The sequence below is a fragment of the Dasypus novemcinctus genome, chromosome 20 (assembly GCF_030445035.2).
Source record: "Dasypus novemcinctus isolate mDasNov1 chromosome 20, mDasNov1.1.hap2, whole genome shotgun sequence".
NCBI classification, from domain to species: Eukaryota; Metazoa; Chordata; class Mammalia; order Cingulata; family Dasypodidae; genus Dasypus; species Dasypus novemcinctus.
In genome coordinates, this window is record NC_080692.1 from 17,766,456 (window position 1) to 17,789,604 (window position 23,149).

Below are 23,149 nucleotides of genomic sequence, written 5' to 3' on the forward strand. Positions count from 1 at the left end.
TTGTTCACCAGGAGGCCCCAGGGATTGAACCCAGGTCCTCCCATGTGGTAGGCGGAAGCTCTATCCCTTGAGCCACATCTGCTTCCTGAATAAATGTATTTTTAATCCTTCTGGTAGTCAGATATGGGCCTATTTCAGACAGAGTTACTGCACTGACTATTGAAGGTAGGTTCTTTAGCTTTTGCTTTTTAAAAAAAATTTAACAGACAGAACTTGCACTATTTTTTTTTTTCTCTAAGATCGACTCGTTATTTTGAACAGTATCTTGTTGGATTGATTCTTGTTTCCCTTCATTTCAGATGTTTCTATTATTTTCTGGAAGGATTTAACTGAGAAAAGGCACCTCTCTGGGTTATTCACTGAACTAAATTCCCAGCTGCCATTCCTTTCTGGTTTTACAAATGCAACTGAAGTGGAGAGAGAATAAATAATTATGGCACATGCTCTTTGCGATAAGAACGCACGGCCCATCTCCCTGCCCAGGTCCCCTTCTACACAGCCAGGGCAAACGCTGGGACTGAGCCCCAGCCCCTAAGACTGACATGTAAGGGCAACAGAAAACACACGGCTGGTCTCATCTGTGTTTTCTCTAATTACTATACCAGTGGGTTTCAGACTTGAGTTCATGAATGAATCATCTAAGCAGCTGGTTCCAAATGCAGATTCCCCAGCCCTACTCCCAGAGACTCCGAGCGAGTAGATTTGGGCTGGCGCTTGGGGCGCAGCGTTTAACAAGTGCTGCCGACGCATTCTGAGGCAGGTGGTCTTTTGTCCACACTCAGAGAAACAGAAACACTTGAGCCAAGAAGCTCTTGGAGGGCAGGGACTGCATCTTCTTCGGTTCATTTTGGACAGCTCCTTCCCGAGTGGTTCAGACAGCAGATTCAGTTAGAAGGAAAGCACGGGGTGCTTTGAGTGCAAAATGGAAAAAGGGGTCCCCATAGGTGGGTGCGGCCCCCAGGAAGCCTGGCGAGGGGGGCACAGGTGAGGTTTCACCCCCACGTGGCAGGTGGCTGAGCACCCTGTGCCGGTCATGGCCCGCAGAACCGCAGGCAACGGCCCTGACCCCTGTCCCCCTTTGCCCCCAGGACCCCTTCCCAACACGGGTCCTTTTCGTTTAAAAACAGCACTGAGCATTCGAGAGACCCACCTGTAGTCAGTAAGATTCCACTTACCTGCCGTGGGTTTATTTTTCTTTTAAACTATGTCCTAGGACCTCAAGATAAAATCCAGGAATTGTCTGGGGTTTGGCGGAAGGCGAGAGTTCAGAACAAAGGAGGCCTGAGCAGAGGGAGCTGCGCTGACCGCACAGAAGGGGCGGGCCCTGGGGGGCCTTGGTGGGCTGCGCCATTTTCCGAGCGGCCCCCCGCGGCCCGCAGGCCACCCTTACCTTCCGTCTTGATCCTCAGGGCTGTCCTGACCAGGGCAAACAGGGTGGCGTTGAACATGACCGTCCCGTCGCTGTTCAGAGGCATGTTCATGGAGACCAGGCGCTGGAGGGGAAGAGGAGGCAGAGCTGGTCGTGGCCGCAGGCCCTTCTCAAAGGGCCCAGGGGACCCCCGTGGCAGGAGGGGGCCTCGCGCGCAAGTGGGTGCGGCCACGCGGCAGGGGTCGCTGGGGGGCATTCACAACCTTTTCTGGGGAGGCTCTTGGCTTTGCCGTGGGGTAAGAACAAAACGTGTCCTCGTACACCCCCGCTTCCCCAAGCGCCGCACCCCCCACCCCGCTCAAATGTCTGCTGAGGCATATGGACCTGCTGTCTCTACTGGCAACAAAGAGCAGCTGCGCGCCAGCATTTGGGGGGCACTCACTTGCCAGCCAGCCGTCAGCAGAGGCCCAGAGAAGGCAAACAGTCGCGGGAGGTTTGCTTGCTGGGGGCGGAAGGCGTCCTCTTTTCCGGGTATTTAAAGATATCCCCCTGCCTCCAGCTGGACCAGAGGCCAGCGGACACTAGCTAGGATGGCACTGCCCCCTCCCCTCCTGCCCCCCCCCCACGACTCGCTTTCTTCGCACTGTGCTTCGTGCGGTGCCCTCAGCACCCGCCGGGCTCCTCCTAAGAAAAGCCCAGGAAACTCATTACGGCCTCTGTCCTCTGGACGCGGCCAAGGCGGCGATTTGCTCGACCACACCACATGTTCCTGTCCACCTCGGTACCAACGAGCATTATCGTTTTCTGACCGGATCTTGTAGCGGCTCACAGTGTGGACTGCGTAACTGTGAAAGCTTCTCTTTCCACCCTGGCTGCTGGAAGCCTGAAGCCCCGACCGCAGCCTCGTGGGCCCATGTGCGGGTGGTGATGGGATGTGTTTCAGCCTTGGCCCGGCTGCACTTGGACCTGCCCTTGTTTCCCGTAAGTGCTTGTGGGCTGGGGACTCACTTAGGAACCTCAGGACAGCAATGGACCCTCTCCCTGGTAAAATCGGCAAGCGTTTTGGTGATTCTGCCACAGGGTTGGGCCTCCCAGCACCCTGAGGTGATGGGTGGACTCTCCAAAGGACCTCCATCCCAGGAGAAGGACCCCCACCCACCCAGCCCGGGCTGGGGAGTCTCCGTGGAGGCCTGACTGTGTTTTCTCAGCAGTGCGAGCCTGGTGGGGCAGCAAGGCCCACTCTGAACAACTCCCCCCACTTTGTTTCTTCTTAAGGAGGTCCTGGGGAATGAACCCGGGGCCTCAGACGTGGGAGGCAGGTGCTCGACCCCAAGCGCCACTCACTCCCCTGAACAGTCCCTTTTGCTCAGGGCTGGTTAGGAGAGGAGGTCTGCCTCCATTGTTCCTTCAAAGAGGCTGGGCACTTAGAGCGGGCTCAGGTCCTTCTCTTAAGGCACATCCACCCTTGCCTTCATTCCCTTAGAGCGGCGATGCCCTGACCAGGTCACAAGGCAAACAAGTCTCTTGCCTCCCCCTTTTTCTCTCCTTTCCCCATGGGCCCAGGTCGCCTCTTACTTTGCAAGCCACGCGGTGAGGGCACAGCTTGCCGAAACCCAGCGGGGGCTGGATCCGCCGGAGCAGGGTCACCACATCTAGGTGCTTGATGCGACCCCTGGAAGGAGGAGGAGGGAAAGGGCAGTCAGCACCCACGGAGCAGAGCGGTGGGAAACGCCCAGAACCACAGCCCCGTTGGTCAGGCTTGGTGCAGAGTTGCAGAATTCCATGGCGAAACCTCAAAACCAGTATACGTGCGCTTAGATTTTAATCCTCCTCAGTTCAAGGCAGTTTAACGAGATTCTCGATATGTACTTGCTACTGCAGTCAACCAGTCCTGTGGTCAAGAGGACTTTCCTGAGGGTCCACCAAATGTGACCAGTTAATGAGGTCGCCGTGGACCTGCGGCAGGATGGAGTCAGGATGTGCCTTGGCCCCGGAAGCCCTAACTTGGCTCTTCAGTTACTACTGAAGCTAGAGTCCCCTCTTCTACTCAGCTGAAAAGACCAGCTATGGTCCTTGACTTAGCCAAAGGTGCCGGGACCCCTAGCCCTGGGGTGTCTGGGGACGAGTCGGTGCGTCCCAGCGTTGACCCTTCTAGTACTTCTTCTACGGGTAGAGCCACTCAATCCCCGCACCGGGCTGGGGCAGCCAGGATTCCCCTCTGGGAACTTACTTGGCTTCAGGGTCATACTCTGCCCAGATTCTTTTAAATTCATCCAGATGGTGAGGACCAAGAATGGACCAGTCCCTTGTCAGGTAGTCAAAGTTGTCCATGATGACAGCTACAAAGAGGTTGATGATCTACAGAGACGAGAGAGTGCAGTCAGGTGCTCGAAGGGGACTTTTCTCCCCACTTGCTACCTGAATTCACTTTGCCAGCAGGTGCCCGCGCATGGCCGAAGCCAACGTTTCCCGAAGACCGGCTGGATATCACCATGCAATGCACCAGCTCTGGAAACTGGGTCTCCTGGGTGTCAACCCAGGGCTCCTCTCAGAGTTGCGCGGATGAACCCACGTGTTGGCTGCTCAGCTTCCCTCTTGCCCAGGCGCGGGGCAGGGCTGCCGGGGATGGTGGGCAGCTGTCTCACTTCTCGGCAAAGCACCAAAAAAGCGTAAGCTCCTCCCAGACCTTCGCACGCGTCCCCTCTGCTCTCTGGGACAATGCCACCATGACAAGAGCCAAGGAATGGGCACGAGAGGTGCCAGATGGGTTCCTGCCCTTAGCTCGCGGGGTTTGAGCGTTCCCACTAATGCAGCCTTCCCAAGCCAGCTCCTCTGATGGACTTGGAGCGGCCCTGAAGCTGCACGTTCACTTCCTGGAAGGCTTACCAGGAAGGCACAGAGCATGTAGAAGCTGATGAAGTAGAAGACGGCGAAGTTGCTGCCGCAGTTCATCTCTCCCTCCGTGCTGTTGCTGGGCTCGGACTCCGGGGCGCACTTCTTGCTGGGCAAGCAGGCCAGCATGATGTCCTGCCAGGCCTCCCCCGTGGCGCACCTGGGGGAGAGAGGCGGGAGGGCCCAACGCCCCTGGAGCAGGTGTCGCACGACCGGCACCTCCCGGCCCCTTACCCCACCCTCCTCCCGGAGAGGGAACGACCAAACCGGGTCTGGTGCTTAGCATTCCCGGAATGCTCTGCTGAGTTTGCTACACGTGAAAAGCATTGTGTCGAATGTTTGAAATCCTTATAGAAATGATAACAGTCTCTACCTTTCTGCAGACTTGCTCTTTGTGCAGTCCACATTAGGCTTCTGAGGTTTAGCCATTTTAATATATTTAGCTCTGGTCAATTCATTTTAACTGCTGTATTAAGAGTGTACTCTAAGAATATACCATTTAAAAAAAATGCCACCCTCCTGTTAATGGACAATTAGGGTATTTTCTTTTTTTTAAAAATATTTATTTTTTAAGATTTATTTCTCTCCCCTTCCCTGCCCGCCCCCCCCCCCCCCCCCACTGGTTGTCTGTTCTCTATGTCCATTTGCTGTGTGTTCTTCGGCGTCTGCTTGTATTCTTGTCAGCGGCACTGGGAATCTGTGTCTCTTTTTGTTGTGTCATCTTGCAGCGTCAGCTCTCTGTGTGTGAGGCACCACTCCTGGGCAGGCTGCGCTTTTTTTGCATGGGGTGGCTCTCCTTGCAGGGCACATTCCTTGCGCATGGGGCACCCCAACGCGGGATGCGTGGCACGGCACTGCTAGCGCGCATGAGCACCGCACATGGGCCAGCTCCACACGGGCCAGGAGGCCCCGGGTTTGAACCCTGGACCTCCCATGTGGTAGGCAGACACTCTGTCCGTTGAGCCATACCCGCTTCCCAGGGTATTTATTTTCTTCTTCCTCTTCCTCCTCTTCTCTCCCGACCCCATTCCCTTCTTCCCCTCCCCCTCCTTCTATTACCAAAAAATGCTGCAATGAATGTGCAGGCCCATGACTAGGGAAGCTGCTGAGACGTAGAACCGCCGGGTTGAAGGCACCAGCCTTCATTTCACCAGGGATTGCTCACGTTCCATGCGTTTGCTCCACGCGTTCGCCCGATTTACACTCCTGTCATCAGGTGGAGAACGGTCCTGCTCCACAGCCTGGTCCACACTGAGTGTTGGTGGATTTTTAGAAAGGTGGCTCATATGATGGGTGTGAAAAGATATTCCATTCCTTTTGTTGTTGTTTTTTTTGACAACTCCTGCCTTCGTGGGGGCCTGGGCCCCTTTGGGAGCCTGACCGGGAGCTTGGTGCGGAGTCTGGGCCTTGGTTTGATCCTTGGCCTTGGCCTTTGGTCGGGAGAATCTGAGACCCTTGGCGACGCGGGCACGAGCACGCAATGTGGGTGGGCAATGTGGGCAAGCCGACCGAGCTCGGGGCTGCGACCCTTTGGGACCCCGGGCTTCACAGCGGCCTCGGTGGCCTCTGCAGGTGGTCCCTGGCATTGCTGGCCTGCATCTTCTGGCCCTTCTGGTTAGGCTTCTTGGCGCGTTCCTTAAGAACTTGGGATCCACCCCTGAAGAGATTCACGGCTTTGCTACAGGGGCTTCTTGATGCCCTTTCCGTGCCATTTTTGGGAGTGGCTGTGCATCATGCGGTGCTTGCACTTGGCCGTGTTTGCACCCTCGCCTGCAGCTCCCCAAAGCCTGGGCCGGACAGTGATATTCCATTGTTTTTAAACCTGAATTTCTCTGATAACTAGTGCTTTGAGACTTTCGATGTCATCTTGTACTGAATCGCATGTTCCTATTTTTGCCTGTTTTTGCTCCCAGGTCGTTTGTTTTGTTCATTTGTGAGAGTCCTTATATATTCATTATATTAATCCCTTGTCAGTTACATTCATTGCAAGAAACTTCTTCCAGTCTGTGGCTTGGCTTTTGGCTTTATTTATGGAACATGTCGATGAATCTACATTTTAAATTTTAACACGGCCTGATGTATAATTTTTTCCTCCATGTTTTGTGCTTTTTGTATCTTGTTTAAAAAATCCTTCCCTTGTTATAGGTTATAATGATATTCTCTGATATGTTCCTCTACAAGTTTTAAAGTTTTCCTTTCCCAATAACCCATTAATCTGGAATTTATTTTTGTGTTTGATATTTTTAAAATATAGGTAACCAGTTTTCTTAATACTATTTATTGAGTAGTATATCTTTGCCTACTGATTTGCAAGATCTCTTCTGACATAAAGTTATATTTCCATAGAGGTATGGGGTCTTATTCTAGGTTTTTTACTTTTTATTCCATCCCATCGGTTTGTCTATCTTGGTACAATGCACTCCATGTTCTTAATTACTACAGCTTTATAGTAAGTCTTACTTTCCCATAGAGTAAGTCCTTCTAGCTTGTTGTCTTCAGAATTGTTTTGGCTATTTATTTCCCTTTTTTATGCCATAGGCTTGCTAAAATCAGCTTGTCAAATTCCATGAATGATCCTTTTAAGAGTCTTACTGGAACTACAGTAAAATATGCATTAATTTGGGGAATCCTGACATTTTTATGATGAAATCTGTTTTGTTTTATGTTTTATTAATTTCTCCTTTGATTTTTATAAGTGCATTCCTTCATACTTGGGGTAATTTTGCTGTTCTCTTTCTGGTTTATTAGTTTATGTAGTGTAGTTTTTTAATGAATTGATTTTAGGCTCTGAATTTTCCTTTGGTATTGATTGGTGTAGCTCATAAAATTGAAAGGTAGTGCTCTCACTCCCTCATTTCTAGGTAGTTTGTATTTTAAGCTTTGAGTTTTAATAGAAGAGTGATTTGAAAATTTTAAGTGTATTGATTTTGAAAGGACTTATTTTATTGGTTTATTTCTAATTTTATTGTATTGAAATCAGAATATTTAGAATTTTTTGTCATCTTTATGTGTTAAATCTTGGCTAATTTTGCTGAATGTTTCTGGGTGTTAAAAATGAAAGACTTTTTTGGCCATTAATTGAGAAGAAATCCATTAGATTAAGTTTTAAATTGTGTTGTTTAAATGTTCTTTACCCTTTCTTTTATTTTGGACTATTTAAACTCTCATTTTCTGAAGCCATATTAAAGATTCCACTGTATGTTTTCATTTTCTCCTAATAGTTTTGTCAGTGTTTGATCGATGTCCAAACTGTATTCTTAGCTCATATGGTTTCTGCCTATTACATTTTCTCAATGGATTATATCTTTTATCAATATCGAGTTCTCCTCTTTGTTTTGTTTGATGCTTTTCACCTGGATTTCTATTTCTTCTGATATTACAATTACTGCACCAACTTCTTTTTTTGTTAGCATTTATCTGGTATACCATTTTTATTCCTTTATTTTCATTAATTTTGTTTTATTGTGGCTATTATAAATAGGCTAGAGCAGGGGTTCTTAACAAGGGGTCCGTGGGCTTGAATTAAAAAACAAAAAAAAAAACATTCTTGTGGGGATGTGTTGGTGCAGGCGTGACATATTTATTAAATAATCTACAGCATAGTGTGGACTTAGTGAGGGGTCTGTGGTTTTCGCCTGACTGGCAAAGGGGTCCGTGGAAGAAAAAGGTTAAGAACCCCTGGGCTTGAGTTAGATTTTTTAAAAAAGGCAACATCAGGTTAGCTGATTATAATAGACATTGAACTTGCTTAATTTTTCAGTGATTATTAATGTATTTGAAGTCTTTGAAATTTTCTTTGTTTATTCCTTTATTTCATTCTCTCCATCCCTTCTGTTCTTTTTGTCTGGAATTTCTATCAGTCATATAGGACTTTCTGGCTCTGTCTTCCATGTCTTAACTTTTGGTTCAAATTTTCAGTCTCTTTGTCCTTTTGGCCACATTTTGAGAGAACCCCTTGGCCTGATCTTTCAAATCATTAATTATTCTATTCCTCAACTGTATCCAGCCCCTCTGCTTTTTAAAAGATTATGAAAATTTTTAAAATTTCTCTTCTCTGTTATCTCTCCCATTTGTTCTTTTTCATAATGGGCTTTAAAAAAAAATAGATGTGACATGCTCTCTAATTGCTTTAAAGATAGGAATTATATTTATTTTAAAATCTTTTGGCTCTATTAATTCTTTCCCCCTTCTCATGTGTTCATTCATCTGTTAGTTGAGTGTGGTGCCTGCCCAGACACTTGTGGCTTCTTTTTTTTTTTTAAAGATTTATTTTTTTATTTGCTCTCTGTGTCCATTCGCTGTGTGTTCTTCTGTGACCACTTCTATCCTTTTCAGCAGCACCGGGAATCTGTGTTTCTTTTTGTTGCGTCATCTTGTTGTGTCAGCTCTCCGTGTGTGTGGCGCCATTCCTGGGCAGGCTGCACTTTCTTTTGCGCTGGGCGGCTCTCTTTACGGGGTGCACTCCTTGCCCATGGGGCTCCCCTATGCGGGGCACACCCCTGCGTGGCAGGGCACTCCTTGCGCACATCAGCACTGCGCATGGGCCAGCTCCACACGGGTCAAGGAGGCCCGGGGTTTGAACCGCGGACCTCCCATGTGGTAGGCGGATGCCCTAATCACTGGGCCAAATCCACTTCCCTTGTGGCTTCTTGTTGATGATTCACCCCTGAGGATTAGGCTCTGGGCACTGAAGCCTCTCTCAGGTGAGGGTGAGACAGGAGGACAGGAAGCGGGGGGTGGGCAGGTAGCTGCTCTTTGAGGGGGGGTTCCCTGGAGGGGCGCAGCTCTGCCCCTCTGACTCCAAAGCCCAGCCCGATGTCCAGCGCTGCTGCTTTCAGTTACAAAACCTCTCCAAGCACAGCTTCCGGAGAAATCAGCCTGGCCATGACCTCAGGCCCCTCCGGGACCTGGTATTTGCTGCCCCTGTGCTCAGGGAACCCCTGGAACCCTGACTTTCCTCCATGGAAACACCCCATGTTTGGGGTGTTTTCCTCAGGTCTCACCCTGTGGCCAGCTGAATTTACGGCTTCCTTGCATTTGGGAATTCCTCAGCATCTCCGGGTCACTGATAGTCTTTCATGTTTTATTTCCTAGTGCTGTTACAGATTTATTCTTCTTGAAAAATACTTTCTGTCTTCAAGGACCTTGGGAAGAGAGCAGGGAGAGAGCCATGTGCTCCACATGGTATCTGCGGCCAGCTGCCGTATTTGGATGTGGCACAGGCCTGGCAGGTCACAAGGGCCTGGTGGCACCAGACTGCCATCAAGGAGCCCATCAATTCAAGCAATAAGAGGTTGGCCTGGGGTGTGGGCACTGGGTTCTGGAGAACATGGGGAAGGTGGGGCTGTTGACAAAGAGGGTCCCTGGACCCCAGGGGGTAGAAAAGGGCTCTCCACCGCTCCCACTGCCATAGTGTGGAGAAGATCTGAACCAGAATGGACTTTTTTAAAAAAAGATTTTGAAATTTGTGTGTCCCCGGCCCCCCGCCCCCTCCACTGTTTTGTGCTTGCTGTCTGCTCTCTGTGTCTGCCTGTCTCCTCTTTAGGAGGTGCTGGGCCCGAACCTGGGACCTCCCATGTGGGAGCGAGGCACTCAATTCTTGAGTCACCTCAGCTCCCTGCTTTGTTGTGACTCTCATTGTCTTTCTTCTGTGTCTCCTTGTTGCATCATCTTGTTGCGTCAGCTCACCGCGCCCACCTGTTGTGCCAGCTCGCGGTCTTGCTCGTCTTCTCCAGGAGGCACCAGGAACTGAACCGGGGACTTCCCATGTGGTAGGCAGGAGCTCAATCACTTGAGCCACATCCCCTTCCCCCAGAATGGACTTTTAAAGCCACCTGGTCCGGGGATGGCAGGACCAGCTTCACCCACCAGCTCCGGACCAGAGGGGTCCTCGGCCTCGAGGTACTGAACGGAAGCTGAGGCACAACGAAGGGGCCATTGTGCACCAGATGAGAAGGGAGACGCGGGCCCGGCAGGGACTCAGCCAGGGGCAGGCTGAGCCTGGAGGCAGGGGCCTTCTGAGGAGTCTGAAGAGGGGGCCTCGTGGACACTCGTGGGCCCGCAGACCCTCGCTTTCAACGAGAGGCAGCTCCGTGCATGTGGACACAACCACCCAGCACGGCAAATGGCACAGGCCCCCCAGGCGGTCCGAGCGGTACCGACCTCACGAGGAGGGAACCGAGGCTCAAGGCCACATAGTGAGTGCATTGCAGACTTGGCTTGAGCCTATTCACATCCCCACCCCAGGGCACTGGGCCCTTAGCTTTCCACGCCCTGGTGGATAGCAGCTGGCCTGCTCGTGCCCAGCAGGGTTACCCAGTGGAAAGTTGTTTTAAGTAATAAAGACGCGGCTGCTTTCCCAGCCGGGGGCGGGGGACCCAGCACAGGCTCGCCCCCCTCCTGGCGCACTCCCCTGGAGCGAGCGCCCCCCCCCAACCAGAGCCCGAGGCGGCCCGGTGCAGGTGTGGGGAGGCACCTGTGGCCGTGCAGGTGTGTGAGACACCTGTGGCCGTTCAGGTGTGGGGAGGCACCTGTGGCCGTCCAGGTGTGGGAGGCACCTGTGGCCGTGCAGGTGTGCGAGGCACCTGTGGCCGTCCAGGTGTGGGAGGCACCTGTGGCCGTTCAGGTGTGGGGAGGCACCTGTGGCCGTGCAGGTGTGGGAGGCACCTGTGGCCGTGCAGGTGTGCGAGGCACCTGTGGCCGTCCAGGTGTGGGAGGCACCTGTGGCCGTTCAGGTGTGGGGAGGCACCTGTGGCCGTGCAGGTGTGGGGAGGCACCTGTGGCCATGCAGGTGTGCGAGGCACCTGTGGCCGCAGAGACCCACCTGAAGAGGAGCAGCACAGCCTGGGGGAAGGTCTGAAAGTTGTTGTTCCGGTTGATCTCTGTGGTGTCGTTCAGGGCGATCTTCCCAAACACCTGGCAGAGGGACGGAAGAGGGATCGGTGAGCGGTGGGCAGAACGGACCCTGGTTCCCACCTGCCGATCATGGCTGTCATCAGGGCTCACGGCTGGCCCGGCACAGGTAAGAGTCCAGACAAGCCCCCCGAGGAGGGGGCACCTGCAGCAGGTGCGGCTCCTGCTGCCCTGCCCACCCGCCAACGCGAGTCCTCACAGCGGCCACTAGCAGGAAGCAGAGGGCCCACAGGTCATGGGGACAGGTGCCCGCGGCCCCGGGGGCACGGGGGGCCGAGAGCGGTGCAGGCGGAGGCTGGGACTCTGCTCCCAGCAGGTCCAGCGGGCTCCCTGGCCTCCTCTTCTTTGCTGTTTCAGCTCTGTACCCCCAAGCATTCTTTCCAATTGAGTTTTTTTTTTTAGGTACCGGGGCCGGGGATCGAACCTGGGACCTCGTATGTGGGAAGCCAACACTCAACCACTGAGCCACACCGGCTCCCTGAGTTGGTTTTCTCCCTCCCTCTCAGTCTTCAGCTTCTTCCAAACCACACCAGGTCTTCGGGCCATTGGGCCTGGACCACGGGGATGCTCTTCAGACCCTAGGGCCGTCTCTCTCCTGAGCGCACACACGTCCAGAGCAGGGCCCAGCCGCTTTTGGCCATTCACCCGGCTGCCTCCTGGGCCTCCATTTCCTGTGACGTTCAGGCCTCAGAAGGTGGAAGTGGAGGGGGAGAGGCACAACCAGGAACAAGAGAGAGAAGAGAGGGCGGGCGGCAGGGAATGGGCTGCTGGGGACCCGGGCGAGGAAGTGGGGGGCAGAGGAGGGCGCAGGCGCGGGGCGGCTCCTCTCACCTGCATCCCGATCACAGCGTAGATGAAGAACAGCATGACAATGAGGAGAGCCACGTAGGGCAGGGCCTGGAAGGAAGCACACGGCAAGGCCATGAGGTCCCCCCTCTGCGCTGTCAGTGACTGCTGGCCTGGGTGGGGGGGCATTTCCAAAAGTACTGGGCACCTGGGGAGGGGGCTTCTCAGTTTAGCCTGAGAAGCAGTGTGGTGTACTGGGAAAAGCAGGGTGTGATACTCCCTTAGTCAGAACAAAACAGCTTCCCACTTACCTACATATATTTGTACAAGCAAGGAGAAAGGCGTGCAAGGATATGCACCAAGCCAACACTGGCTACCTCAGGGAGGAGTGGGCGGGTGCAGGTACTGCCCCTTCCCTACACAGCTTTGCCTTGCTTCACAGGTTGTAACAACGAGGGACTATGATTATAATGGAAACTTTTAATATGAAGAAATGCAAAAGAAAGATCGTGGCTCAAGTCCTATTTCTGCCGTTTTCTGCTGTGGGAGCCTGGGCATGTGACCTAACCTTTTGAAGCCTCAGTCTTATCTGAAAAATGGGACCAGTAAAAACTACCTCTTCCGGCTTTGCCATATTTAAGTGACAACGCAGCTTCAGTGCTTATCAGTACTCCGGGCATCGTTGAATTCCATACATTTTATTCACTGGAGATCTTATCTGCTGGGCAGATAAGATGACTGAGTGCTCCAGAGTCCCTGCCGCTTCTCTTGGGAGAGGCATCCGCCAGGAACGAGGAAAGAGGGCTGAGGCCTCTGGCTGAGGAAAAGCTTTGCCATGTGCCCACACCACCACTAGGGGGCACTGTGCACCCACAGATGCCTTTTCTGTTCTCTTGGACCTTGCGCCTCAAATTCAATTCAGTGACCCCAGTCTGTGGCCTCCTCTCAGCCCCGGGAAGGTTGGGAGGGCCCTTCAAGCTCTGGGACCCCAGGGGGGTCACAGCTCTGGGACCCTGGGGGGTCAGCCCCAGTCCTGCACGCCCGGGGTTGTGCAGGGCCCCTGTAAGGGCTTAGGGGTGGGCGGGTGGGGCTGGTGGAGGGGTGAGAAGAGCCTAGGAGGTGATGGAATAGATATGGGGGCGCAGGGGGCCCTCAGGGTTTTGGGGAGCTTGAATGGGCGGCTGTGAGGGGTTCCTGGAGGGCCCAGCCAGGGGCACCATGGAGGAAGGGGCGCGGTGCTGCCTGGTGGAGGCCTGGCTGTCGCTTAGAGTTGGTGAGCGCTGCGGAGCCGGAGAGGAACGAGGGTCACTGAGCAGCTCTGTGCGCAGCCCTCGCCCCCACCCCACCAGCTGACACCCTGCTGGCTGAGGAGGCTGGGATCTGGGGGACACCAGCTCCTCCCGGGGTAAGACCTGGGGTGTGGGTGTGAGGCCTGGGGCAAATGCATTTCCATCTTTTTTCTTTGCCAAATCAGGCTGGTGTCATCTCCTTTGATGCAACCACATGCAGCTCTGCACATTTAAATATTTTGTTATGAGGATTCTTGGGGAGGGGGCAGCCAGATTCATTGGTGGCTTTGGGGTGTGCGTCTTGACCACCTATTGACATGGGAAGTCCTTGACCTTCTGGACTTGCACCTGCCCCCAGCGCACCCTGCGGAGCCAGCAGAGCTCCTCGAAAAGGGGCGGGATGGGGGCGCTGCTCCCTCTGCAGCAGAGGGGGGGTCCCCGGAATCACAGTCCTACAGTGCGTCGTCCCTTCTAACCTGACGGTCAGCGTGGGCTGGGGAAGGCCGGCTGGAGTGGGGGGGCCCGAGAGGAGCAGCGCCGACCCTCCACGCGGCTGGGCTCGTGGCAAGTGGAGTCCCTTTTCCTCTGGCCACCCCGACACCCACGGGCTGGCCGGGGTCAGAACCTGACTCTTGCCTCCTCCCGCGGCTGCACGGGCCAGGGGGGGGACCCGGGGGCCGCTCTTCCGAGTGGGGGAGGCGCCTTGTCCTGCCGCCCCGTCCCTTCAAGGAACTCGAGTGGCCCCACAGGGCTTTACTGCTCTTCTACTTCAAACTCCCGCAAGCCTCCTCAGGGCTGGCCCCGGGCAAGGATTACTCTGTTTTCTTACAGATGGAAAATGATGGAGGAGAGAGAAGGAATCATGTAGTTCTGCAGTCCTGGCCCCCTCGCCAGGACCCTCTATTCTGGGGAGTGCCCTCCGGGGTCGGGAGGGTGGGGCGGAGCACCCAGACAGGTGCAGACTGCAGACACTGCGGAAACGCCTATTTGGAGCAGGGGGAGCGCCAGATTCTAAAAGCGCCCGGGGGGGCAGGGGCCTGGAGGTAGTCATGCGACCCGGGCCCGCGTTCTTCAAATTTGTTCCAGCCACAGAAGCCCTCGGTCCAGTACATGCTAGCGGAGGAATAGATGCCAGGAGAAAGCGGGGCTGGCAGCCCTCCCCCTCCCTCCAGCGCGCCCCCAGCCTGACCTTGGGGTAATCTGGGGCTCCGGGAACCCCCACACCCAGCCTGATGGAGAAATAAGCCGGGCCAGAGAGCCGAAGCCACTGTCCCCGGCCAAGGAAGGGTCCCGGGTCGTAGGAATCCTGGAGCGGCGTCCCCTCCCTCCCTGGGCCGCCTCCCCTGGGTGCCGCCTCCTTCCCGGGGCCCCAGGGCGGGGAAGCTGCGGGAAGCCCCCGGCCCCTCCCGCCTCGCAGGGCAGGAGGTGGCGCAGCTCCTTCCCGGGCGCGCGGGGCGGGGGCGGCGCGCGGGGCGGGGGCGGCGCCCGCTACCTGGAAGGACTTGATGAAGGTCCACAGGAGGGTGCGGATGCCCTCCCCGCGGCTCAGCAGCTTGACCAGGCGCATGACCCGGAAGAGGCGGAAGAAGGTGATGGAGATGCGCGAGTTCTCCTCTGCGTTCTGGAATCCATTGGCAACGAGGCAGCAGTTAAGACAGCGGCAGAGAGGGGAGGGCGAGGCGAGGGCGGCCCTGCTCTCAGAAACGCAGCCTCGGGGGGCGGGGGCAGGTGGGGGCGCTGCACCGGGTGCCCGGCCCTGGTGCCCGCACTCCGCGGCCCAGGGCGCGAGGTCCGCCTCCGCCTTTCCGGGTGGACAACCCCGCGCCGGGGCCTCTGCCGCATGGGCCCCTGAGCCCGGGCCCTATTTCGCCCCCTTCATTCCTGGTTTTTGAGCCCCTTGGCTGGAGCGACAGAAGATCCCCAAGGAATCTTCCAGATTTTGGGAACTTCTAGGCCCAGGATGGCTGTCCTCTGTGCACTCAGCCCCTGCTGGGATGCCTGGGGGGGCAGCCCTAAGCTCCTCTCCCGCCTGGCTTGGCAGAGGGGCCTGTAGCCCGAATGGGCCCCTAGGCTGGTGGGATCCAGGTGGGTGGGCTGCACGCCCGCGGGGCCAGGGCTGGCAGTATCCCGTGTCCTGGCTGCTGGGGACCCCAGCACTTTCATGTCACCCCTGCTCCCACTGGCTACGTTGGAAGGGGTGGCGGGCTGCTACTTGCAGCCCCTGCCTTCCTCTCCATCTCTGAAGCGGCTATCCTCTACTCCCCTCTGCCCCGGGGCCTCTCCAGGGTGGGGGTGTTGGGTGGGGAAGTGGGGAAGGGGTGAGGCAGGGGGCGCAGTCACTTGGAGGGAGCCCTAGATCACCCCTGGCAATCCCAGGGCCAAGGGGTCCTGCTCAAGCCCCCTGGGGAGGCCCTGCAGGGGAAGGGGCCGAGCGCACTGGGAACAGGCGAGCAGAGCGTGGAGGCGGTGGGGTCTCCTGGCCCGCGGCTCGCCCTCAGCCTGTTGACCTGGGGGAGCCGTGGGGCCTGGGCGCTTCCCTGGCCGGGGCTCAGGGGGCAGGAGCGGCCGCCCGTCATCCTCTGCCTGCAGAACTCAGAGCAACGTAAATGCCCCCCCTCGAGGCTCCTCCTGCCCACGCTGGCCAGCGGGGTGCAGGCCTGGAGAGCCGGGCGGGCGTCACCCGCAAGGGACCCCCTGCCCCCTTCCCCAAGACCAGCGCAGCTCACCCAGCCCGTCGCGGCCCCTCCTGCTGTCGGCCCGGGAGAGAATGGACCCCCAGTTTCCTGCTACTGCTCCCGTCCGCGCCTCCCTCCAGTAGGGAGGGTCTCTGGCCCGCTTTGCCCTTCCTCCTCCTCTCGCCTCACTTCTCCTTGGCTTTATTTGGGCAGACCCTCCCCGTCCGCACCCCCTGACACTCCCGCCGGTCCCCAGTCCTGGAGGGCCAGTGATTGTCACCGACGTGGCGGGTGGCTTCAGAGGCCACCCGTCTCGCTCCTGTTCATCAGGGTCCCCCGCGGGCAGGCAGGGAGATGGAGGGGCAGCCTCTGCGTGTGCTCCCGTCCTGCTGCCACCCAGGGAGGGCCGCCCGGAAACAACGCCAGAGGCTCTCGCCCAGTGCTCGGACTCTGCACACGGGAGAAGAGCCAAAATCCTCCTTCTATTTCAAAACCAGAGCTGCCTCGGCTCCTCCCGCGGCCTCTGCTCCCCTCCAGGCAGAGGGCAACTTCTGGCTGTCTGGGCCTGCCCCGGGGGCTGCTGAAGGACTTGGGGCGGGGGGAGGGGGGGGGGGGCTGTCGGGGCAGTGATCCTTGTCCTGCCCCTGGGCTGATGCTGCCAAGGTGTTTTGGGGTCTTTGATGCCCTTAATCTCTGCGTTTCTGGCATCTGTGTACCGACTTGCACTTCTATTTTCTCTCCTTAAAAGGAGGCTGTGTTTCCCCAGAGGGGCATGCAGAGGAGGCTTAGGGTTTTAGAGCTCAGCTGTCAGTTCCACCATGTTTGGGGAAGGAGAAAAAAGAAAGAACCAGCTTTTGCGGGGAACTTTAGCTGCGAGTGTCAAGAGTTTGAGAAGTGGGTGCCACAGGGGTAGTTGGATTCGATACGTTAAAAAAAAAAAGAATAAACCCTGCAGTTTGAATTCCACGCTGGGGTTCAGAGCCCCCCCTGCCTGCTCCCACTTCCTAATGATGCTCTAGAGGGAGAATAAACACGTCCCCATTTGGGCACGATGGTGTCTCCTAATAATCGAAATGACAACGCAACGAGGAAGCAGATCCCTGGCCCGGTTTTGATCTGTGTGCTGCCTCCTTTTGGAGGTGGCTGTTCCAAGGAGAACCCAAGGTCGCACCAAGTGGCATTATTTATGGTTTCGTCAAAGTGAACTGTAGGCTCCTTCCTCAGGAATGGGCCAATCAAACAAGTTTTCCCTCTTCCAGCCTGCTGGAGCACAGGGAGGATAGCTGAATTTTAAAGCACGTCGGGAAAGACTGGAAACTCTACCACCCCCTTGGTGACAAATGTGGCCTTAAAACTCAGGACCCACGGGAGGCCAGGAGTTAGAGACACCGGTGAGTTAGAGACACCGCCTGCCTCCTCGCTAGGCCATCTCTTTTCCCTCCTTCCCCTGCAGGTCCTTCCCCGGGCCCCCTAAGTGCCCTCTGCCCATCTCCCACATCGGATCAAGACTGATCGGAGACTTTAGCCGCGGGAGTCCCTGGGATGTTTAACAGGAAATGGTCCTTGGGTCCAATTCTCTCCCAGTGGTTCATTAGACAGTCAGGATCACAGTGAACTGTCCCCCGAAGGGGAGCCGGGGAGGGTAAAGGAACCCCATCACACAAACAGCACGTCCGCGGCTCACGAGACCAGGCAGGCAAGGCACGGGACAGACACGGGTCGACATGCAGCGGGAGCAAGGCTGGGCGCCGAGAGGCTCCAGGGCCGGGGAGGGGAAGAGTGGGGGGTGTTAGAGGGGTCACGGAAGCTGGGAGCGTGGTCTGGAGGGTCGGTCTTACCATAGAGAGAGAGCATTGGGTATGTTCAGCTGGCTTTAAAGAAAGGCAGATAGAGATAAGCTGTAATGAGTCTCCAACGAAGACGCCTGGTTTTCTAGGTCTTGGCTAACACAGGAGCAACACAGTGGCAGGAGAGGGCAAAAGGAAACAGGTGAAAGAAATACAAAAGCATAGGCCTGGAAGGTTCCGGGACATCCCCGAGTATGAGCTAGGTGCATGTCGGTCTCACATCTAGCAAGACCTGAAGGCTTCTTCTACACATGACCATCCCTGGCCGAGAATTAGTAACTCACTTATATAATAGATGAGGTCTATTAGAGAAGGTTTGGGTGGATGGAGGGCTTATTGCTTTTGAATGAACTGTGTAGCCTAAGAAAACCTCTGAGGTTTGCACTTTATGCACTTTGGCTTACCCTGGGCAGTGCCTGCTGAATGAGAAAGGCTGTAGCTCTGCCCAGGGCTTATCCTTGTCCACACATATTGAAGCAAAGGAGCTTGAAGGCAGTGGCCCCTCAGGCTTAGGGAAGACAGAATTCTAGGTATCAGGGAGAAGAACCCAAAGTGGTGCTCTCACCTACCTGCACTCAGAGGCTAGTCCTCAAAGCTTAGACTCGGGTGGGAGACGGCCCTGCTTAGTTGTTTTTCTATGGCTATGGAGAACCTTGGCCATCGGCAAGGAATAACAAATACAGGATTGTTTTCTAAACTTGAAAATCCTGTACACAATTTAGGGCATTACACTGACCACCCCGGGAAGCTGTTTTCATGGGACCTGAGGCAAGTGGCCTCAGGTGAATATCTCAGGGTCAACACTCTTCCCCCAATTTCTGGAGCCCGTATCCAGGGGGATGCTCTTACTTTTCGGGCTCAAGCTCACAGAGCTCAGCCCCTGACTGATCTTGACCATCTGAGCTGTTAACTCTTTCTCGAAGGTCACGATTTTGCTTTCACCTTCGCTTTCAGGTGGCTGCTCTTGTGTTTCTGTTCTTAAGGTACAAACAAGGAATGTGTAATGGGATTTTTGGAGGATGGACATGTGCACAATTAGGCATTTGCTTGCAGAATGAAAATACTTCTTTGGTAGCAGATTTCTCAGCAAATTCTTTTTTTTTCCCTCATAGCAAATTGAAAGGGTGTGCTTTTTTGGGAATGGTGGTGGAGGAGATAGAGGGTAAGGCCAAGGATGAGAAGGGAGAAGGAAAGGGATGCTTCCGTCTGGTAATTTACAGAATGTATTCAGATCTTAGTTTCTGCTTCAGAAGGATCACCAGCTGCTGGGTCAACCCACCTGCCTGGAGGCCATGGGGTTACTGGAATTTGGCTAGCAGGCTGAGATAGAACACAGAAACACACACACACACACACACGAAATTTCATGCCAAACCATTGAAACACCTTTTCTAATGCTGTGTGATAGTCAACCTCGATGTCAGGCCTCCTGCCCCCAGGCTGGCCAAGTGCCTGTGCTTCTGTTGGACTGCATCAGGAGTTCTAGGAGTTTCTAGGGCTTCCGTGGGGGAGGGAGGGAGAGGGTCAGATGGTGGTAAATCTACATGGCATCTACTGCCAGGGCAAGAGGTGTCGTTCCCAGGAGGCCTGGGCATTGCTCCCTGCTTGGATCCATCCAGAAAACCACCAGAGCGGTCCCTTACTCCTTGGCATCCGGGAAAAAAGTGCTTGAACATCTTCTGGATCAATCCCTTCCTGAACAGGTCCAAAACGGAGACAATTCAGAGGAACGTACCCAGGTCAACTAGCCCGAATGAACTCACCCCTTGGCTATTAAAAAAAAATTAAACCATTTGTTTAATTTTGTTATATCTTTTAAACATTCAGAATCCTTCATTTGCTATTCTTAAATATTTGTCTTGCTTGCCTTTCCTCTCCCTGCTTTTTAGGCTTTTCTAGCTCCCTTTAAGATCACATTGATGTAAAGCACATTGTACCTCAAGATTTTGCTTTAAGTCCATTCTAACCATCTTGATCATATTTTATTATTTTAATTAATATGTATTTAATGACCCTTATGACATGTCTCTATAATAGGTGATAGGAAGTCACAAGGAGCTATGGGGGCAGTAGAGAGAAGGGGTGTGTGGGGCTTTTGGGACCCCTACATGGGGCTCCTCAGCCCAGGTAGTAAGAACTCTCCAAAGAACCTCATAGATTCAATTTTTCTTTGGCCTTTAGCCAAGCTTTTCAGAGGGCACATTTGACTGGCTGGAGGAGAGGTGCCCCTCAACATCTCATGCTCTCATGTGAGGAACTATGTTTGCAAGATCTCTGGTCTCAAAAATAGCCATTTGACTTGGGGAAAAGGGTACCAACTGCTTAGTAAGAAAATAAAACAATCACTGAGTGATTTCTACGTGGGAACAGGAAGAAGATGCATGAGACACAGCCCTTCCCTCAGAGGACTCATGGTCTACAGATATACTGGCAGGGTCCCAAGGACCCCTGGAGTTTTCTGAGATTTTGGGACCTTTTCCACTGGAAGTGAAATCCTCTGGTGTGCCAGCAAGGCAGATGGGGCCAGCTGTGATTGGGCAGCGGTGGTGTCCTCAGCTAGCAATTTTGGCTCAAAGACCATGTTTGTGCTGCTTGCCATTCTCTTCCGAATACTTAGTACAGTGCCTTGAGAAACCACCTAGCAACAGCTCTATCTAGTGAACTAAATTCAGAATTAGTAGCCTGGATGACTTGGGCCATCAACCTCTAACCCTGGTTTGTTCCCAGTTCCCTTGAGTTAATTTATACTTCTCTGGAAGAAAGGGGTAGAAAATTTCCCTGGAGACTGATGCCCCATGATTCTGGAGCTCCCCAGAGTGTCCTGCCTAAATTTTTACCATAGCACTGTCTCTCCATTAATGGTGGACACAGAGACAATTTTTGAGCAGCCAATTCATTCATCTTTGTTTTCTAATTATCTGGTAATTTTCAAGGGTTTCAACATATTGGGGGCAATTAGCTAAACTTGTTCATGCAATTGGTATAAAGGAAATGAGGTTATTATTCCATATTTAACAGGGAGGGAGGACATTTTCAGCAAGAGTCCTTGCTAGTGGTTCCAGATTAACAGGCTAAGGGCAAATAGGAAGGAAAACCCAATTACCTTACTTCAGTATACTCATGCAGATTGCCTTTGTTTGGTAGGACTGGAATTGACCACAGGAGGGGGCCCAGGGCAGCTAGTAAGAGACATTCTCTGGAAATGTTTCTTTCTGCATTAAGTTCAGGGTCAAGCTGGAAGCGTCATCTCAGTGGACGAAGTCTTTGCTTCTGAAATGTACTCACGACTCTCTTCATTAGGGAACTTTCTCCAGGCCACGTTTACGTTGTTGAGGGATGAAACTCAGGGAATGAAACTCTTACATGGAGGGGATTTTCTCAAAAGGATGGATGTGAGGATCAATGGAACATGCTTTTCTCTAGAGAATTAAAAGGGAATTGAAAAATAGCTCTTTGAACCATTAAAAAAAGAGGTTTACGGGTTCTATGGTCATGGCAGATGGGGTTCACTGCCATGGCAGATGGCCCTTCTTTGGAGCTGGTGTTTCTACGTGATGGAATTGAACTCGGAGGGGATCCCTTCCCACAAGACTTGCATGCTACTTTATTGGAATTGTAGTTGGTGCTGGGGTTTAAGATATATTTAGGGGATTTGAATCTCTGGACTGATAATAAGACACCCAGGCCCAGAGCCTCAACAGACTTCAGCTCCTACACTTTGATTTATTGGACTGACCCCACTCAGCTAACATGGAGTTGAAGAAGGTCAACCACCACACCATGGAGCCTAGAGTGTCTACAACTGAAAGCAGGAGGAGTGCATCCAGTATCCATGTGGAATCTAAGCCACCACTTGACATAGATGTGCAATGGACACAACCAATCCAATGTCCACAGAGAAAATGTGGAATGGGTGTGGGAAGGGTAGCCATGGTGGCTGCTGGGTTTGGGGAATGGGAGGAAGAGATGAGATGTGGAGGCGTTTTCGGGACGTGGAGTTGTCCTGGGTGGTGCTTCACGGACAATTACAGGACATTGTAGACCCCCCCACGGCCCACTGGATGGAACAGGGGAGAGTGTGGGCTATGATGTGGACCATTGACTACGGGGTGCAGTGATGTTCAGAGATGTACTTACTGGGTGCAATGGATGTCTCACGATGATGGGAGAGAGTGTTGCTGTGGGGGGAGTGGGGGGTGGGGGCGGTGGGGTTGATTGGGACCTCGTATTTTTTGAATGTAATTCGTAAAAATAAATAATTTTAATTAAAAAAAAAAGACAAAAAAAAGAGGTTTGTGTGTGTGTGTGTGTGTATCTAGCTAGGGGGTGAGGACTATTAGGGATTTAGGAGCTGGGTAGTAGATATATAGGTGGGTCTACCCAACCAAATCTTCTGGAATATTCTCTTGAGTTCAGATGGCTAGAGAGCATTTTGAAGGGTTCATAAACTCCCATTGCAGCTTCCTTGACACATGAACTTTGAGGGGTGAAGATTACCTCTAATTCCCTCCAGGGAAGGCAGGCTCTTGGGTAAGTCATAAATAGGCCCTCCAGAAAAGGTCTGCTCAGTCCCAGTGGTGGCCATTAGGTACCAGCCATGGTATCAGGGCCGCTGAATTCCACAGTCATCAGCAACAGGGGTCAAAAACTGTCATAGGAGTAGGGGAGTATTTTACTAGTTACCCTGCTATAGAATCTTTGCCTTTTTTGTGGAAATTTCTTTCCAAGAAAGGATTTTTGGAGCTCTTTTTTTACCCTGGAGATTCCAGCCGGCACCCCCAGCGAAGCTTGGTGTCTCTGCTGTCGTGATCCCTAATCTCACCGCAGCTTGATGACCCAGACAGGACAGTTGGTTCAAGTGAGACAGTGTCATGGTGCAGTGGCAGCATGAGGGGTTGGGGTTTGTTGTCGAGACATCGGAGTCAACAGGGGAGGAGTTAGGAGGCTGGTGCAGGAGGAACTGAGAGTGGTAGGAGTTGGGGGCTTCTAGGAACTTCAGGGCCAGAAGTCAGCAAGTGTAGACTAAGAGGGGAGCCTCATCATCCTTTTCTCTCCTTGCTTTTGTTTTTTTTGGAGGTATAGGGGATTGAAACTGGGACCTTGTATGTGCGGAGCAGGTGCTCAACCACTGAGCTACATCCACTCCCCTTCTCTCTTCTTTCACTCAGGAGAACCACACATCCCAGGCACTCCAGTGTGGCCTGCGATGGCAGCAGGGAAAGGAACTTTAAGGAGTCCAAACCAAAAACAAGTTTTAAACTGTACGCCTTCTCACGTGGAATGGAGAAGCTCCTTGCCAAGAGAGATGCGAGGTTTACATAAGCATTAGTCAACTGGTATATAAAGTGGCTGAGGGCAAATGTCAACGGCTTTCAGATT

At 53.5% G+C, this 23,149-nt stretch overlaps 1 protein-coding gene across 1 annotated transcript in view; it reads right to left on the minus strand.

Annotated features, from left to right (window-relative positions):
* Positions 1-23,149, minus strand: part of CACNA1C (calcium voltage-gated channel subunit alpha1 C) — a 628,569-nt gene that overhangs the window by 20,971 nt on the left and 584,449 nt on the right. Inside the window, exons 33-40 of the mRNA XM_058282508.2 lie at positions 17,762-17,794; positions 14,741-14,869; positions 12,005-12,070; positions 11,085-11,176; positions 4,256-4,421; positions 3,600-3,727; positions 2,945-3,041; positions 1,391-1,493 (exon numbers count right to left, since the gene is read on the minus strand). Coding sequence (XP_058138491.1) covers positions 1,391-1,493; positions 2,945-3,041; positions 3,600-3,727; positions 4,256-4,421; positions 11,085-11,176; positions 12,005-12,070; positions 14,741-14,869; positions 17,762-17,794 — 814 coding nt within the window. The remainder of the gene's footprint in view (positions 1-1,390; positions 1,494-2,944; positions 3,042-3,599; positions 3,728-4,255; positions 4,422-11,084; positions 11,177-12,004; positions 12,071-14,740; positions 14,870-17,761; positions 17,795-23,149) is intronic.